General features: G+C 34.5%; 1 protein-coding gene across 1 annotated transcript in view; it reads right to left on the bottom strand.

Annotated features, from left to right (window-relative positions):
* LOC126971902 (GTPase-activating Rap/Ran-GAP domain-like protein 3) overlaps positions 1-18641 on the bottom strand; it is a 327877-nt gene that overhangs the window by 38920 nt on the left and 270316 nt on the right. The window contains exons 6-8 of the mRNA XM_050818416.1: positions 11129-11232; positions 3257-3388; positions 2957-3083 (exon numbers count right to left, since the gene is read on the bottom strand). Coding sequence (XP_050674373.1) covers positions 2957-3083; positions 3257-3388; positions 11129-11232 — 363 coding nt within the window. The remainder of the gene's footprint in view (positions 1-2956; positions 3084-3256; positions 3389-11128; positions 11233-18641) is intronic.

Raw genomic sequence — 18641 nt, 5'->3', positions numbered from 1 at the left:
TAAATAAATGCAAAAATAGCCGTTATAACTAGTCTGATTATAAATATTAATACAAATAAAAAACTTTTTTTTTTTAAATCAGATTTGCAATACGTTTGTATTGTGTTATAAATATTGATCATATCCTGCCATTTCACATATTTTTTCGAGTTGAATATTAAATCACAATATTAAAATGGGGATTTAAAAAAAACATAATTGAAATGAAATGAAAAATGCTGGAAAAAGGAAAGCATAGTACATATAAAAATTCAAATAACTTATAAAGGAGCCAACGAATAAATAAACAGTATCTAAAACATTAATAATAACATAAAATGGTACCAACTCAGTAAGTTTGCTGGTTTGAAAACCAACGAATTGCTATGATTGCCTTGTACCTAGTGGGTATACAGATGTCGGTCTATTTCAATACACTTCAAAACTTGGTACCTATTAGTCGTATCATAATATACGGCCGCGTTCTGTTAGAACTAAAAAGTCTGTTGTCGCTGTTAAATCAGAATTCGCCGAAATTAAAAAAGACTGGCAGTTGAAGAGACTGCCGATAGAAGTGAAAACTTAGAACTTTTAATATTAAAATTTGTAATTTCATAACAATTAAATTATTTATATCTATCAATTCATATTTTTTTTTTGGCTTTTAAAATATGTACCTTGGATTGTATAGCACGACTCTGACGAGGTCAGAGAGCAAGGAAAATAAATAAAGCTATATTCCTGGTCAGAGCGATAAAATTCCTTCACAACTCCACATGTAGTAATTTCGAATAGATAATTTTTAATTTATAGCTGAGACATCAATAAATAAATACATATTATTTAAAAATATACGTTATATTAACATTCGGCATAAAAATTATATGCTTTTATTATTAACGGAATAACTTACGGCAAAACAAAAAAAAAGTGGTGTTAATTTCAAGACTATTAGTGTTAATTTTTCCTTCGAGTTAAAAAGTTAAGTAAGGGTTATATAACAGTCAGTTATATCAGACAGTGTTTGGAGATCCCCACTAATATTATAAATGTGAATGTAAGTTTGTTTCTTATACTTTCACGCCTACACCAATGAACCAATTTTGATAAAATTCAGTACATAGATAGACTAGAGCTTGGGAAAGGACATAGGCTACCTTTCATCGTGAAAAAAGGCTTGAAGGGGTTAAAATAGGGATGGAAGTTTGTACGGAAGTTCGACATTATCAAAGATCACCATGAAATTTTGCTTTAGTTAATTGATGAGACGCAAACAATCATCTATTTGGAGATGGAATAAGAGATGAAAGTCCACGCGGTCGAAGTCACCGTTAAAGCTAGTATAATGTAGATATTTAAGGCGTTAATACATGCCAGTGACAGTGGATGACCAGGGCGGACGAGGTGTATTTAAAGGTAAAGTTAACTCTTAATTAATAATACGAGTAATTGATGATTAAACAAGACATTTATGATGTAATTTCCTTTTGTGCATTTTGGAAACTTATGTTATTTAGAGTTACTCAAACATTTAGGTTTAAACTAAATATTCCAAGACAGATTTATGATTGTTTTTTTTCAAATTGTGATTATAATAAATTAATTCTACCCGACGCATACACTATAATATTTTTTGGAACTTCTAGTTATATTAATTTAGAAAAAAATTGTTATAAATTGAGTGACTTTTTGGTATTTAAAGTTAATTCTGGCCTTAAGATGCGGTTTACGCGGCGCGACTACGGTCAACAGGAGGTGATGCTACGAGTTAAGTTACTACGCGATACTACGAAATTTGAATGAACTCCTAAAATAATGAACGGATTTTAATGGGGAGTACTTCTTGGAGTGCAGTTTAGTCCAACTTGAGAGTTAGGCCAGTTTTTATTTTGATTTGGGACCCATAATTATTATGGACATATTTTCTATGAGAGAATTTATTGGTTTGACAGTTCTGCTGTGAAACAATTTCATTATAACAACAGGGAGCATATTTCACGAAATAATTCTTGATGTTATGACATATTATTGACAAATTCATAAAATAAAGTATTTTATTTATATACAACGTCCGTCGGGTCAGCTAGTGTACCAATAAAAATATCTTGTGGGTATTTTGTATAAGACTTAGCTGACTCTCGGCTATAAAAAGATAGTTTCGATAAACCAGCTTAGAGTCGACTAAGGGACCGCCATTTAGCAGAGTAAAATATTCTATAGCGAATATTTATAGATATATATCTTTGAAATGTTGTTACTCTTTGAGTATTGAAGTCACTTTAAGGCTGGGGACCGAGCCAACGGCCTTGAGGAAACATGCGGAGCTAGGTAACCTCTCTCGCACAAAATTGCCATAGTTAAAATTCAGAATTAGAAGCATTTTTAATCTATTACAAACATAATACAATTTTCTTTATAAAACTAACAAAACGATATCATTTTAAGTAAATAGCTTTTATGTATAATTAATTTTCGTACAATTTTTATCTAGATTGAAAGATTAGCACGGCTCTAATTGTAAAATATAGGGGTATTTTGGTGATTTTTTATTTGCTGGCTATAAAAAATAGAAATGTCAAGACAAAAATATAAGCTTTATATAAACCGTCATGAAATGGTTCTAATTATGCGCTATTTTGGCGATTTCTTGGGATAGCGGCCTTAATGAATAATTCATTACTATACTGTCTAGTCCCAGTGTATGCCAATCATCATTTTTGAGAGACAAGGCCATAGCAAGAGCATATGAGGGACATTTATTTGTTAAATTTAAAGTTTTACAAAATCACTTCGACACGTGTCGAATCTCCTATACCAGTTAAAGGCTCCTGAAGAAATCAAAATTCACATTCATAAAGTTTCAAGTAGCATTGGATTTGTGAAAAATTATGCCTAAATATATATTTTTTATTTTTTGTATAGGTTTGATTGAGTATTTGATAAAGTCTTTATAGACTCAAACAGAAGAGCGCTTTACCGTTGGAAAGCATTTCGTCATCGGTTCTCTGTCCCGGTTTCATTATCATAACTCCGATCTTAAAATTGACGGAACCTTCTTGTTCTTCCAGCAATAATACATCCTTTTGCAGTTCCGGGCACGTTATCTAGAAATATAAATTCCTGAATATAATAAAAAGTTATTTCAATGGAGAAGCTATTCCAAAACTTAGTTTGATAAAAGTTTAAATAAAACTTCAGAGATAATTTATAGCAGAGTATTATTTTAAAAAGTTTTATTGTTATTTTATTCCGTATTGTATTCACTAAATCAACTTACTTCCCGTGGCATTTTATCGATTCTTTCAATGGCTGTGAATTGGGACAGTATCTGTTTTAAAGTTGGTCTGGTTGGTGCTTGAGTCCCACCAGCGCTCCAGGCACTCGCTGGGAGGTAGATCTTGTGCGCTCCCTGTAAGAAATATTTTTTAGTTTTATATATGTCGTAAACAAGAACAACAAGACAATAAGCGATTACGATGATGAATCGGTATTCGTCATAGCTCGGGCGTAATCGGCCAGTCACGCGATTGTATGAAACGTGAAAACTGGTAATTATTAATATATAATATACAACCGATAAAAATAAATTTTGAGATCTCAAAGCTAAGACTCTTAAGACTCCTTGTTACTAAAATTTTTAAAGTGACATAAATTTAAAACATAATAGCCGTAATCCACTACGTTTTGACCAACTGTTCTCTTTCAAACTTAGCTGGATTATACTTCGTCGCCAATCGCCATACTGTAATTAATACTATTTCAAACTTATGTTAAATGACTGCACGTTTCATATTTAAATAAACTTCAATATTTACTTAGACAGCCTCCCGCTCTTATTACGTAGTTCAATTAACATCCTCTTTGAGTTAGTCAGGGAACAATTAACTAGCGAGGTGGTTTTGTCGCATGCGCATGCCGAGAACACCGCGTTCTTATTACGTAAATAATGTGCGCTGTGTGTTGTGTTAATTGTGAAGTGTTCCTACTTTTACGATTGTTGCTGATTATACCGTGTGTTTTTAAGACTATGTTTTACTTGCTATGCTATATAAAATCTAACTAGCAACCAAGGGTGGTGGAAAGAAATGTTCTCAAGTTAAAGGACTAGACTATTCACAGCAGAGACAGAGAGCTTTCGAAGGAGATAGGGAAGGCCTACACCCAGCAGAGGGTCTATATAGTAATCTTAATATATATAAATCCAGTGTCCTGATGTTTGTTTCCAGTGAACTCTTAAACTAATGAAAAGATTTTAATGGGGATAACTTCATGGATATTTCGATTTGGGACCCATAATAATTTTTATTTCCAATATTTGTTTTGTATGGACATTCAAAACTCTTTTAAAAGGGATATGGAACAAATTAAAGGCTTATTATTATACTATTTATTATAATTTCATATTATTTCCTACACTTATATATAAATAAAAATTACGTTAACGATAATTCCGCCGGTAGATAGATAGGGCGCAAGACTGAGGAATTTCAGTACGATGCGTGCCATTCCCAAAACACAGACATCGCGCGAGTTGAATGCAGGGTTCAGGGATATAATAGTGCTGTGATCATGAGTGTGTCAATAAATCTAAACAATACTTCAAGCTTACCATTTAAATCAATTCAATTACCAATTAATTGAATCTTAAATTTTTGTTCTGCTTTTCTGCAACAAACATGTCTAAGACAATTTTCGCCATTTCTCGTCCTTGGTGATAAATAAAACTTCTTTCTTTTTTATTGGAACGGACACTGATGCACTCGGATTCTGTGGGTACCGGATGGACCCGCTACAAGGCGTAGGCGACAGCAGCTGCTCGTAATCCCGCGAGCGAGAACCAATCTTATGCGAGATACGCCTTTTACAGTCGCATTACAAAATTTAAACGATCTTTCACATAGGATTGACTTGTTTGCTTGCTGAACGAGTTTAAAATTGGGGTAGTTGGTGTATGTTCCGGTAATAGTAATTATCTAGTATAGTAGGTATAGATTAGTCGTAGTAGCTCTAAGATTAATTATTAAATTAATACTTAAATTTAAGCAAGCCTCTTTCGCAATAGATCACTCTGTAAGGATAGGGGCTTTATTGGTTAGAAAAATAAATAAAATTGTTACAAAAGCTTTTTTTGTTATGAAATGAAATTAAAACTGGTAATGAAATATAATAAACAACCAATAAAGAGCTCAATGCTAATACGTACGGACTCATTAATAATTCCTCGTATAATCGTGTGATTTTATTCTATATTATGAAAACTCCTTGCTACTGAACTTTTTAAAGTTTACATTTAAAATATAACAACAAAAAATTTAATTTTCGAATCATAATTATATCATCTGAAAGTACATCATGCTTAATAACTGTATTGAAAAATATAATTACATTAAGGGACTTGAAAGAATTTCGTTCACACGAGCTGAAATGATTAACGAGGTGCCAGTGAAGTAAAGTATAATTAAAATACGGCGAAAAATATATGAACACAATTTAATTAATTTAAGTACAACGTAGTTTCATTATTAATGTTTATATGAGCTTAAAAATAGTTAATATTTTTTTAATTTAATGTTTTTTCCGTCCAAATACCCATGATACATCCCCGTAGCGGATTTCTCAACTTTACTCAAACAGTTTTGGAGATTTTGCGGGAAATTTAATTCCATTTTTATCCTAGCACCAATGACGTTCAATCGTTAATCTGATAACGGAACAGCAAAAGTTTACTTAAGCACACTTGTCTCTTTAGTCGTGTGTCAACGTCACTATCCGAATCGGGTTCTAAATTCAATATACATTATGTAGCCCCTAACTGAATAATTGTTTTACATTGCTGCTTATTGACCAAAAATATTTTAAACAACTGTAATAAATGCGGTAATGTAAGCTTCTTATTGTGTGATTTTATTTAATGAGGCTATTCAACCCTAAGTTGACGGACACAAGTGAAAGAAAACATTTAAGAAATTGAAGCTTTTACAAAGCTATTTTGCTTTTGAAAATAGAATTTTGAGACCTTTGCAAACACGGACGATCTAACCTAATCCGGTTACGTAGAAAATCAATTTGGCAAAAGTTTGTTTATCTGTTTATCGATCCGTTTGTTCCGTTTAATCTCGGACACGACTAGTATGATAGATGAAACCGCATCATGCTGACGTCTGGCACTCGTCTATAACTGCGCAATTTGTGAGGAACTTCTTGCCTCATACAGCTTGTTTGTGGAATCTATTACCCGGCTGCACTTTTCCGAACCGATACGACTAAGGGACCTTAAAGCTTAGGGCAGCCCTACTTAAATGCATCCCTTGATACCTAGTTTTGAGGATATCCATGGTGGTTGCCTCACCACTTCTCATCACGTGGGTCTCTAGCCCTTTGCCCCCTCTTTTATAAAAAAAAATAAAGATAGCTCATGTATAACGAAGAATTATGGTGCACGACTCTTCCCTGTATATTTTTTTGTAACGCAATGTGATTATCAAATCAAATTATGTACATAATCGTAATCATGAAATGGAATAACTGTAGGATCAGAAACTTACTCATAAGGAGTAGCCCCATAACATGAGCTATCTCCCATTAAATTTCCCGATAAAGTAAAGCAGCCGTTTCCAAACAAACAGGTACACAGCAATAATCATTAAAAGTTTATTTTCTTGTAGAAGTCAAACGTAAAAATTTAAATGAATCGCCAATGAACCTCATCATCACCAGCCGGTATACGTCCACTGCTGGAATAAGGCCACCACAGTGCGGTTTTCAAGGAGCTCTCTTCCACGTACTACAAAGCTGTGGAATAAGCTTCCTTGTGCGGTGTTTCCGGGACGATACGACATGGGTACCTTCAAAAAAAGCGCGTACACCTTCCTTAAAGGCCGGCAACGCTCCTGTGATTCCTCTGGTGTTGCAAGAGATTGTGGGCGGCGGTGATCACTTAACAACAGGTGACCCGTACGCTCGTTTGTTCTCCTATTCCATAAAAAAAAGGCCTCCCCAAAGATCTCCACGACGATATTTCCTGCACTGCCAACATCAAACGTATTCCAGCGATCTAGACCAGATCGTCGGTCTATCTGGTGAGGGGCCAACCAACACTGCGTCCTCCGGTACGGGCTCGCCATTCAAGGCCCCGAATAATACTGCCCCACCGGCCATCTGTCAAGCTATGTGCCATGCCCAATGCGACTTTGGTTCGCAAATAAGGGACGAGATGAGCAGGAAGTTCAACTGATGGTAATTGATACGCCCTGCCCATGATTGTCACGCAGTGCCGCTCAGGATTCTTGAAAAACCCCAAAAATTCTGAGTTGCACTACAACTGCAGTCGTCACCTTGAGACATAAGAAGTTAAGTCTCATTTGCCCAGTAATTTCACTAGCTACGACGCCCTTCAGACCGAAACATAGGAATGCTTACACGCTACTGCTGCACGGCAGAAATAGGCGCCGTTGTGGTCCCATAATCTAGCCGGCATCTTGTGCAAAGGAGCCTGGTAAAACATCATCTCTAAAAATCATGTATGTTGTATACGAGTCCCCTTAAATATTTAATAGCGGCAACAGAAATACAACAACTGAAAATATCAACAGTCTAACTATAACAGTTTATAATATATAGCCTGGTGACAGAAGGATGCACACGTAGTCTTAGTAGTAGGATTCCTTTGGGTACGGGAATACTAGGAATAAAGATAGGCTCGCTGTTACCACTACCAGGCTCCATAAAGTTGAAAAATAATTTAAACGCTTTTATAATGAACTCCCAAGTGATATTCTTAATCTACCAGTAAACAATTTTAAAAATTCAATTAAACGGAAACTATGAAAAAGCTTACTATAAAATAACGGATTACTTAGATGATAAAATGCTTGGGAATGAACTTGCTCTTACTCTTTTTAAATAAAACAAAACATTATAATTTTCTAGAGTAATATATTATTTTTACAAACTACATTATGAAGCTTTTATTATTAAAAGAAACCAAAAATTAACGATTCAAAATGATCAAATATGATTTCAATGAAAAAAGGTATTTTGACTCTGACTTTGACGGCACCCTAACAATAATTTGACATTATGGACAGATATACTTATTTTAAATAAGTACAGATCATAACGTCTTTATATTAATTATAAATTTAACGTAACTTATTACCAAAAATTAAATAATAAGTAAAGACTTATACCTGATAAAGACAGAAAGAAAATCACAATGACAAATACATTATATTTTCGCAAAGCATTCGTTTCTGTAGGAATTCTTATTGATGTTCTGTAGAATGGCTTCATAACTTTCTTATGTGCCTTATATTTGAGGCAATGATGAAACATTTTAGTTTAGTATACGTTTATTTGTTTGATATTAAAAGGTGTATCTCATATTTCTTTAAAAATTATTTCGTGTTTGTTTTGATATTAAGGTAATTTTTTGAGATTAGCTCGTTTATGATCCCTCCTTAATTCTATAACGAATTACAATTGGCAAAGCAGTTCTATTATTAGCAGGTACAGGAAATTATTGTGCAAATGAGACTTAACATCTTATGTCTCAAGGTGACGAGCGCAATTGCAGTGCCGCTAAGAATTTTTGGGTTTTTCAATAATCCGCAGCGGCACTGCATTATAATGGGCAGAGCGTATTAATTACCATCAGCTGAACAGCAGGAGCTCGTCTTGTCCCTTATTGACAAAAAAATATGTCAATCTGACCTGAAGGAATAAATAAATTTTGATTTGGCTTTATCTGGAAACTTGTTTTTTACAGCCTTAACACGGATGTAATGGTGTTCATTAAAGCTCAATCATTTCTACGTTTCTAAAAATAGACAGGTGGACTACATTGTGATCTTAGCTTAAATACCGCACTACCTATGAACAATAGCTTTTTTATTATAGCAACTATTATGTTTGTGTGCGTGGCATCTTGACACAATGACATCTTTAAAATTTTGTAACGTACGCTTCGTGTTATTTTACATAGAAATTTATACGAGTAAAATACAAAATACCTACTTATGATTTGTGATCCCAGTGTCTTTCTTATTTCTTGTTGTATTATTTTTACAAAGTTGTTCTACCTAACCCGTCATTTTAGTTTCAATTATTGGCAAGGTACGTGAACGTCACATATAGTTCGAGACTGGCTCGAGTACGCCCACTTGGGCGTAGTATTAGTTGCCGCACTTTGCGACTACGCCTGCGATATCTAGTTGGAGCGCAGCGGATACCAATCCTTAATCTAAGATTGTGATCCTATTGTGGTAGAGAACCCCTTAAAAAAGGAAGCGGCCCATGAAGTTTTGAGCCCATTATTTTCAAGCATTTCTGTTTCAAATGTATTGTAGATTCTGAGAAATCCAACATTATATAAGAATACTTGTAAGAGAATCGTGAATAAATGAAAAAATATACAACGTGAGTTCAACAGAGCAGAAATATGTTTGAGAGCGTTCGTTACGTCTGTACGTGTCAGATCTATTGTTCCCTCAGGTTATATCGATCACTGGAAGAGCTGATGCCTCTTTTTTGTTACATTCAAACAGAAATGAATGATATGAATTATATCGCTTACATTTTCGATACTAGAAGATTTTTTTTTACAACAACATGAATAACACACCTTAATATTTTAAAATGATTAATTTACATAACCTTTAAGCCTCTCAATATGGTCTTGAAAATGCTATGTTTGCTCAAAAAAATCTACAAAAAAAAATGTGTCACGAAATTCAATAAAATTGTTTAAAAACTTCATGTGATATAGGTAAATAAGGGATTTAAGTTCTTACTGTGAGGTAAATCAATTTATAATAATATATATAAGAGATTTCCACGTATATAGTCACTCATCACGATATCTCTGGAACCATTAGAGCTAAAGACTTGAAATTTGGTAGGAATATTGTTTCTCACCGAGTAAAGGTCAGCTAAGAACGGATTTTACAAAATTCCACCCGCAAGAGTTTTTTTTTTATTATGAACAGAACAACGTCTGTCGCGTCAGCTAGTTTATTAATTCTGTTCTAACATAGTAAATAATAACATTAAAAATAATCTTTTCTGGATGTCCGTGTGTGTTTTATGGATTGGTGTATGTGGCAGGGAAATTGGTCGAAAAAATTATTGTACTTTTTTTAGTATCTAAAGTAGCACAGGTACTTTCTCTTGAGCGTTCAATTCACTGTCGTTTAATTATTATGTATATAAAACTGCGGAGAAACGCCATACATTCTAATGGTGGGGATGATATCCTAATTTCAGGCGTGTGGCGCGAAGGTAGAATTCGGCAGCAGGAATTAAGTTACTACTTAATTATCAATACTCATGGACGATTAAAAAAAGAAGGACTTCACGCCGTGATATTAGCAAGTGAAGCACTTTTAACACATTTTTTCTCCCTTATCACCCCAATTACTTTAAACTCCGGTTTTTAAATTCTGATAGATTGTTTTACACATTTGTCGGGGACCTAGCGCTCTGTGAACGGCTGGATCACTTGGCGTTGCGTAGAGACGTCGCTTCATTGTGTGTCTTCTACCGCATTTATCACGGGGAGTGTTCCGAAGAGCTGTTCAACCTGATTCCTGCCGCCGAATTTCACCTTCGCACGACACGCCACAAGTTACGATATCATCCCCACCATCTGGATGTGTGGCGGTCCTCCACAGTGCGGTTTTCAAGGAGCTTTCTTCCTCGCACTACGAAGCTGTGGAATGAGCTTCCTTGTGCGGTGTTTCCGGGACGATACGACATGGGTACCTTCAAGAAAAGCGCGTACACCTTCCTTAAAGTCCGGCAACGCTCCTGTGATTCCTCTGGTGTTGCAAAAGAGTGTGGGCGGCGGTGATCACTTAACACCAGGTGACCCGTACGCTCGTTTGTCCTCCTATTCCATAAAAAAACAACATTTTCACAACGCACGATGGCATTTTTTAAATTTTTATTGCGAAGCAAACTGATCTGTCACAGACGAACGCAAATCTCATAATGGCGGCCGATCAGCTTGTATTAGTGTAAGCGTGTGCGTAGGGTTATGTATTTACACGTTAACCAGCTTGTTTTGGTGCTTCACTAGTTTGTAAGGTGTCAGCTTACAAACTAGTTACACGGAGTCCTTCTTTTTTTACTCGTCCGTGTTAATACTTACCATTTTATTAAAAAGTATTGCCCGTAGCAGGCCGGCGCCTTCTTGCACTACGCTTAGAAGGTAGGGTTCTCTAGCACCGTCCACTCCGATGTAATTCTGATGCACTATAAAGAAAATGTAAGAGTCAGTAAAAAGTCAACCACCGCCTTAATAAATAGTTATAAGAATAAATGCTTTAAGATGCCTTCTTGCACTACGCTAAAGAGGTAAGGTTCTATGGCGCCGTCGACTGTATTTCCGATGTAATAAAAAAAAATTAAAAGTCGATGGAAAGTCAACCGTGGCCTTAATAGTAATAAAACAGGTAAATAATATGTTAAGGCATCTTATTGCACTATGTCAAGGTGGTAATGTTCCCTTGCGCGATTTTTTTTATTATGATTAGAACAATGTCTGTTGGGTCAAGCAGTTATTTATAAAAGCTGAAATCTATGTGATACTTAGGTTATACTAGAAATTTCTGGACTCTCAAAAATAATGCCACATGTTGTTGAAGTGAAGACTTCTTTAGCGACTTTTACATTGTAATTATTATGACGGGTACTCACGATCTATATTTTATTAATTTGATGCCGATGTTTCGATTCGTTCACTTGAAATGATTGAATATTTGTAAAACAGTTAGTCGTTGAAATTATGGATGAAAGTTGATTTTAAAATAGAAGTAGTAATAGATAAACTTTTTAATGTAAAATAATTCTAATAGTTCTGAAGTGTTATATTTGACGACCTGTATAGCCGAGTGGTTAGCGATCCTACCTACTAAGCTAGAGGTCCCGGGTTCGAATCCCGGTAGGTGCAAGCATTTATATAATGAATATGGATGTTTGTTTCCGAGTCATGGATGTTTAAATGTATTTATGTATGTTTATATGAATTTATGTATGTTTAAGTAAGTATATTGTATTAAATATATCATTGTCTTGTAACCCATAAACACAGGCTATAGATGCGTAACTTGGGGCAAGATAATTTGTGTAGAAAGTGTGTCAATATTATTATATTAATATAAATTGCCATTTTTATGTACATAGCGCAATAAATGAATATTGTATTTAACCACATTAATGCTAGTACTTTTATAATGATCAAGCGATTCATGCGAAATTATTCCCTAACCATTCCAAATTATTCAAAAATGCACAACGTTAATGTCAAGTTTTTTTTAAACAGTATATTCCTTCGCTATTTACATACTTTTGCATTATTTGGAGCCATAGTATAAAGCATATATATCGTATATCTTTTAGCTTATCTTTTATATCGGAAATAACATACAGAGGCTGCAAATAAAGACTGTATGGTGGATGTGTCATAAGTTTTTTTATGACAATAAGGGACGAGACGAGCAGGACGTTCAGCTGGTGGTAATTGATACTCCCTGCCTGTTACAGTGCTGTGCCGCTCAGGATTCTTGAAAAACCCAAAAATTCAGAACGGCAATACAACTGTGCTCGTCTCCTTGAGACATAGAATGTTAAGACCAATTTGCCCACAATTTCACTAGCTACTTCAGACTGGAACACAGTAATACTTACACATTACTACTTCACGGCAGAAATAGGCGCCGTTGATATACCCATAATCTAGCCGGCATCCTGCGCAAACGCCTTCCACTGGTAGATTTTGTTTTGTTTTCAGGTTCAAAGAAATATATCCAGGTATTGTCATCGTTTACAATATTTATACAACCGACGACTGTCCTCCGTCTCCGAAAGACGTCTACAGCTGGATAGAGGCCTGTCAGAAAGATCTCCACGAAGATCCAGCAGTGGACGTCTTCCGGCTGATGATTATGATGATATTCTAATGTAAGTTATATTAAGCAAGTAAGACTCGCTTGAAATAAGGATAAAAGTATAGAGATAAAAATCGAATTTTAAACAAAGAAACACCTCGTCGTCAGTGACAAAAAAAATACTCGTCTATACGAACGAAACAGGTCAAGCACCTATCGAGTTTGGCGCGAAATTCCATTTGGACTTATTTTACTTATTACAACAACGTTTTAAGTGGTGTGAATATTTATTAAGTACTTGTTAGCATATTGATTATTTTTTAAAAATGATATATTGTATTTTGTGTATTTTTTGACATCACGTGATGTTTAACCACAAAAATTTTATTTGTTTTGAATTTCTTCACAATATTTGTTAGGAACATTAAAGAAATTGGATTTTTAAGTTTGTGGGCTTGATTAAAGATATCCCACATGCTTCGATTTTGGATTGGTCTCCGCTGCGCTCCAACTAGATACTATATGATGAATATTGTAGGCGACTGTACTTTTATTACAGTGCCTATTAATAGTACCAAATATCATGATAATTTATAACATATATAAAAAAAAATATAGCATGTTGCAATTTTAATAAGTAAATATTTAGGTTTATTAATTAACTAAGTGTTACTTATTATACCTACTCTTGTTTTGAGCGCCGAAAACAATTAGTAAGTGACAAAAATATAATATTTTTCATTCGTTGGTGCTTTTAGGTTCAAACGAGGATGGAATAAATTGAAGGCCATTCAAACTGAAGGAACACGAAGGTTAGTGGAGTTATATTTCACGGTGTTCGTCCAATTCTAAGGCTTTGAATAACAATGAATGACGGCCCAAAGTATCTTTGAAATACTAAATTATGTTCCTCGAACAGGTTTTTATTTTCAGGGAAGTTCTTCACTAGACGACTATGGACTACAGCATTTCTGTTAGGAACAAAATTATTTCCTATGACGTTCCTATGAGGCTGAAAAGACCTAGGTCCTAGAGAATCATTAAGAGAAAAATTTAAAGAAATAAACATTTTGACTGTTGCTGCTCAATACATTTTTGATAATGTTCTGTATTTTCATAAGCACATTGAGGAATTCTCTAGAAACTGTGACATTCATAATGTTAACACGAGGAACAAACATAAACTTGTTATGCCAACTACTCGGTTGGGTCGAGTTAGTAAGTCTTTTGTTGGCCGATGTATATGCTTCTACAATATGATCCCAGAAAATGTACAAAACAAATGTGTTACGAAATTTAAAAGAATTGTTAAAAAACGTTTGTGTGGGAAAGTTTATTATAGCATAAACGATTTTCTTAATGACACCACGGACTGGGAATAAAGCGAACACCCTCAGGCTCTTTAATTATAAATGTTTATTGTACGATATCACATTGTAATCCATATTTTATTTAAAAAAAAAGCTCGCTTAGTTTCTTGCACCCATTCTTCTCAGGTCTGAGGCAGTCTCTTTTGAATGGGTGGTAGTTTTTGACGTTCAATAAGTGATTTTAAATCCTATTTTGAATAAAAATATTTGAATTTGAATTGGACAATAGTCAATTGACCATTTGAAAGAATGGAGTAACATAGTATTGCACGCCTCATAAGCAGAGCGTTTGAGGTAGTGCTTAGTATTTTAACATAAGTACATTTTATTAAAGATTCCTCAACTTGTTGGATGTATGTTATACAGTATATTTTGTAATATTGTAATTCAAAAGATGAGCTGGTAGTTTCTTGTCGGTTCTTCTCCCCATGTCAAAGCTCCTTTACAAACCGATGTAGCTTCATATTCATAAATATATTTCAAAGAATAAGGTAGTTTACTTGAATATAAAGGTTATTAGATTTTCATATTCGCTTTACTTGATTTTTCCATACCCTATATACTCTATTTCTCGTAGCCATTCTAACACGCCCGTTCTTCTCAAGTTTGAGGCATTGTCTTTGGAATGGGTGGAATTTTTTGACTTTCAATTGAAGTGATGACCCATCCTATTTTAAATAATAATATTCGACTTTGAATGTGAATCAACAATAAAAGGTAAACCTGGCGACACTGAGAGCTGGATATCTTTATATAATTTTCTTAAAAAAGAAGTAATTTTAAAATGAAGTATTTTTTGAATTTTCAAACGGCAATAACTTTTGAATGAATGAACCGATTTTCACGCGGTAGATGGCATTCGACACAGTTTTTCGGCAGGAATCTTTGAGTTTCAATTGATCGAACTCGAAATTTCGAAGTTATTACGAAAACACACCATTTTCGGTTTTCTTTCGTCAACGATAACCCTTCGAAGGAATCAACTGAATTTGACCGGATTGGTCGCGATCGATGTGATTCGATGTGATCGACCAGTAAGATATTGCACTCCGATATGTCACTTAAATTGAACCATACCAAGAAATACGATGGTGCAACATTCCGCAGTGTATGTTAAAGTCAGCGTTACTATTAACCTTTAATTTGACTTTAACTATAACTTTACAAGCTAATATGATTCAACCAAGCCAAGGGTATGACGCAGTTCCTACAGTTTGCGTTAAACATGTGACACTGCTTGGCACTTTAAACTTTCTGTCGATAGGAATAGAGCGAAAAGGTTTGTTCAACTATTATGTCTTGCCTATCAGACACTTTACACACATTACTATATTATTTGATTACTTTAGAGTTCAGATGAATACGTAACGGAAAAATCACCATTTATTTTGTTACAATTCATTTTTTTTATGAAAATAAGGGACGAGACGAGCAGGACGTTCAGCTAATGGTTATTGATATGCCCTGCCCATTACAATGCAGTGCCACTCAGGATTATTGAGAAACTCAAAAATTCTGAGCGGCACTACAACTGCCCTCGTCACCTTGAGACACAAGATGTTAAGACTCATTTGCCCAGTAATTTCACTAGCTACGGCGCCCTTCAAACCAAAACATAATAATGCTTACACATTACTGCTTGAGGGCAGAAATAAGAGCCGTTGTGTATTATTAGTAATTATTAAATGTGTTTAGTTTTAAGCTTCGTCGAAGGTCTAAATCTAATTATTTACTGTAACCATTAATATATTCTGCATTAGCACAACATTGTAGATATATAAGTATTAAGCGGTTTGATTTTATGTCAAAATAATAGCGCCATTTCAAGTAATAGATCGTTTATGTAAGAAGCAAGCAACTACATAGTTTGAAGGCGAGTCTGTTTTTTTTAATCCTGTGCGGAGCAAAGTTAAAGTTAAAAAAATATCAAGTCAATATCGAATATTAAATTGAAACTTTTGACAGGTCTTAGCTTAAAGGATGGGACGCAGCCTAGCAAAACTCAAGAAAAAAAGCGATGCAATCTATTGTATGAAACGTGCAGGCATTCATAGATTGAGAGAAGACGTCTATAATCTTGTAAAAAATGGAGATAGCCTAAATCCACCACGTTTTAAGCAACTATTCGCTTTCAAACTTAGCCGGATTATAATTCGTCGCCAATGGCCATACTGTAATTACTACTATTTCAAATTTATCAAGTCACTGCACGTTTCATACTAAACAAAAATTCAATTTTAGCTAGTCCCGCCGCTTCTTACTTAGTATTTACATCACCTTTGATTACGGTTAACAGTCAAACTAATGACTTCATCAAAAAATTGTCAAACGGTGCAACACATTTTTCGCTTAGCCGGTTCTTTCCTGTATGTAATTGCTAAAACAAATTGAGTGACTTTGCAATCCAGCCTTAGAAAACGTTGTTTCATGACGTTTCCTCCTTTCGACATTAGTTCCAAAAGGGGCTATGAGATGAGGAGAACAAGTGATTAGAAAGTCTCAGCCCATCTTTTAAAACATAGAATAACAAAATTACCTACTTAATTTACAATTTTAGGTGGCCTCCGGATGTTATTTATTTACATATATATTTACTTTATTGGAGACATTAAGAGAAACAAAAGATTAAACACATTTATTACCTCAACTTGATAATTTTTCTTATGAAGCTAAGTATAGTCAAAAGTTGCGAACGAAGGCGGGAAAGTGAAACTTTTATTTAATTTGGCTGGCGCATGGCTTACTTTATACAGCCAGTTAATTGTTCATACATTGTTTGTGATTAATCTCTTTGGTGACTAGAACTTTTGCTAACAATTAAATTCAATTCGCTTTTAGTTTGGGATTGATTGTACTGACCTGCTTTCGAAATATAGTTTAGCTCTTTTTGTTTATTAAGAAAAACTAGAGTAAGGCTTAAAAATGGCTAAGTAACAATTCATGGTGTCATTCAGAACTTTAAAGTGATATCCCATAAAAGTGATATCACAAATTAAATTTGTAACCAAAATTTATGAACGATGCGGGACTTGAACCCGCGCCACTCGCTCTTACCTACTGAGCCAAACATCCGAGTGACGCATCGATCGTAAATCTTGGCATGACTTGTTCAACTCTCCCTGAGAGTTGGCTCCATCTACAGGATCTTCCTTACAGTCACCTGCTCATCTCCAATAATTGCATATTAGGGAATTGACTTGAGATGTCACTCTTACAAATCTAAACAGTTTGTTTTTCATGTGTAGAAGGGGTTTGTGGAATTTAAACGCACTTAAAATTTAAATATCTGTATTTTACACTTTCCACTGATAATTTATAATAATTCAATACAATTTGGGTAGTGTTACCCCTCACAGTTCACAATAACTAATGTTCACACGAACTGAGCGCTCTGGCTTATATAGGGCACGACCGTCACAGTGATGATGCTACCACCTGTTAGTTGGCACAACTGTAGTGCCAACAAACTAACACGAATCAAGTTAATCAAAGATCTGAATATAATATGCTATTATAGTTATTTCCAAAATTATAGTTATAATTATATAAAACAGTACTAACAGAGTTAGTAGTTGATTATATGTAATATTTAATTGGGATGTCAAAACGAATCTAATCAATCATATATCGTGAACTTATAATGTCAAATTATGTCAAAATGTTAAATATCTTATGGCAGTTCATGACGTTGGTAGCGCGCGAGTTTCCCTCAATTTATCATTTGCCTCTCTAAGCGAAATAATTAAGAACGTAAGGTCATTTTTTACCACCAATCAAACCTGATTTTTACATTTTGTAATTTAACAATTGATTCAATCAAAAACCAATATGTACAATATTTCCTGGTCATCATAATTAAACAAATTCTTCTTTTTTAAACCCTTACTTCTGGGATTAATTACACAAATTAAACATGACATATCAAGATTTATGAACTTAACGTGACTCAAACGGTTGGCTCAGTTGAAAAAGCGCTCGCACGGAACGCGAAAGGTCGCGGGTTCGAGTCCCGCATCGTTTATAAATTGTGTTTTCAAGTTTAATTTGTGTATCATAATAAAACATTTCGCCACAAAAACAACAACGAGTTTACTTTTGTAAATTCTATATTAATAAATTATTGAAGAGAGAATATAGGAGAACCAGCCGGCTAAGCAACAGGAACGTACACAATGAAGGCAATTTAATAGTAGCCTACTCCACGCTTTGTAATGAAGGTAAAGGCAGGCGAAAATAGCTATCCGCAATACCTTTAGCAATTTGTTATCCAGAGACGTGACTCGACATTTCATCAAGTGTATATTTAGAATGGGCATAATATATAGAACCTTGTCAATGATGCCCTTTAAATTCCTTTTTTTTATCGAGGCAAGCAATTGGCTGCGAAATACAATAAATTTCAGTG

The sequence above is a fragment of the Leptidea sinapis genome, chromosome 24 (assembly GCF_905404315.1).
Source record: "Leptidea sinapis chromosome 24, ilLepSina1.1, whole genome shotgun sequence".
Taxonomy (NCBI): domain Eukaryota; kingdom Metazoa; phylum Arthropoda; class Insecta; order Lepidoptera; family Pieridae; genus Leptidea; species Leptidea sinapis.
The sequence above is the reverse complement of the archived record's forward strand: the minus strand, read 5'-3'. Positions and strand labels throughout refer to the sequence as shown.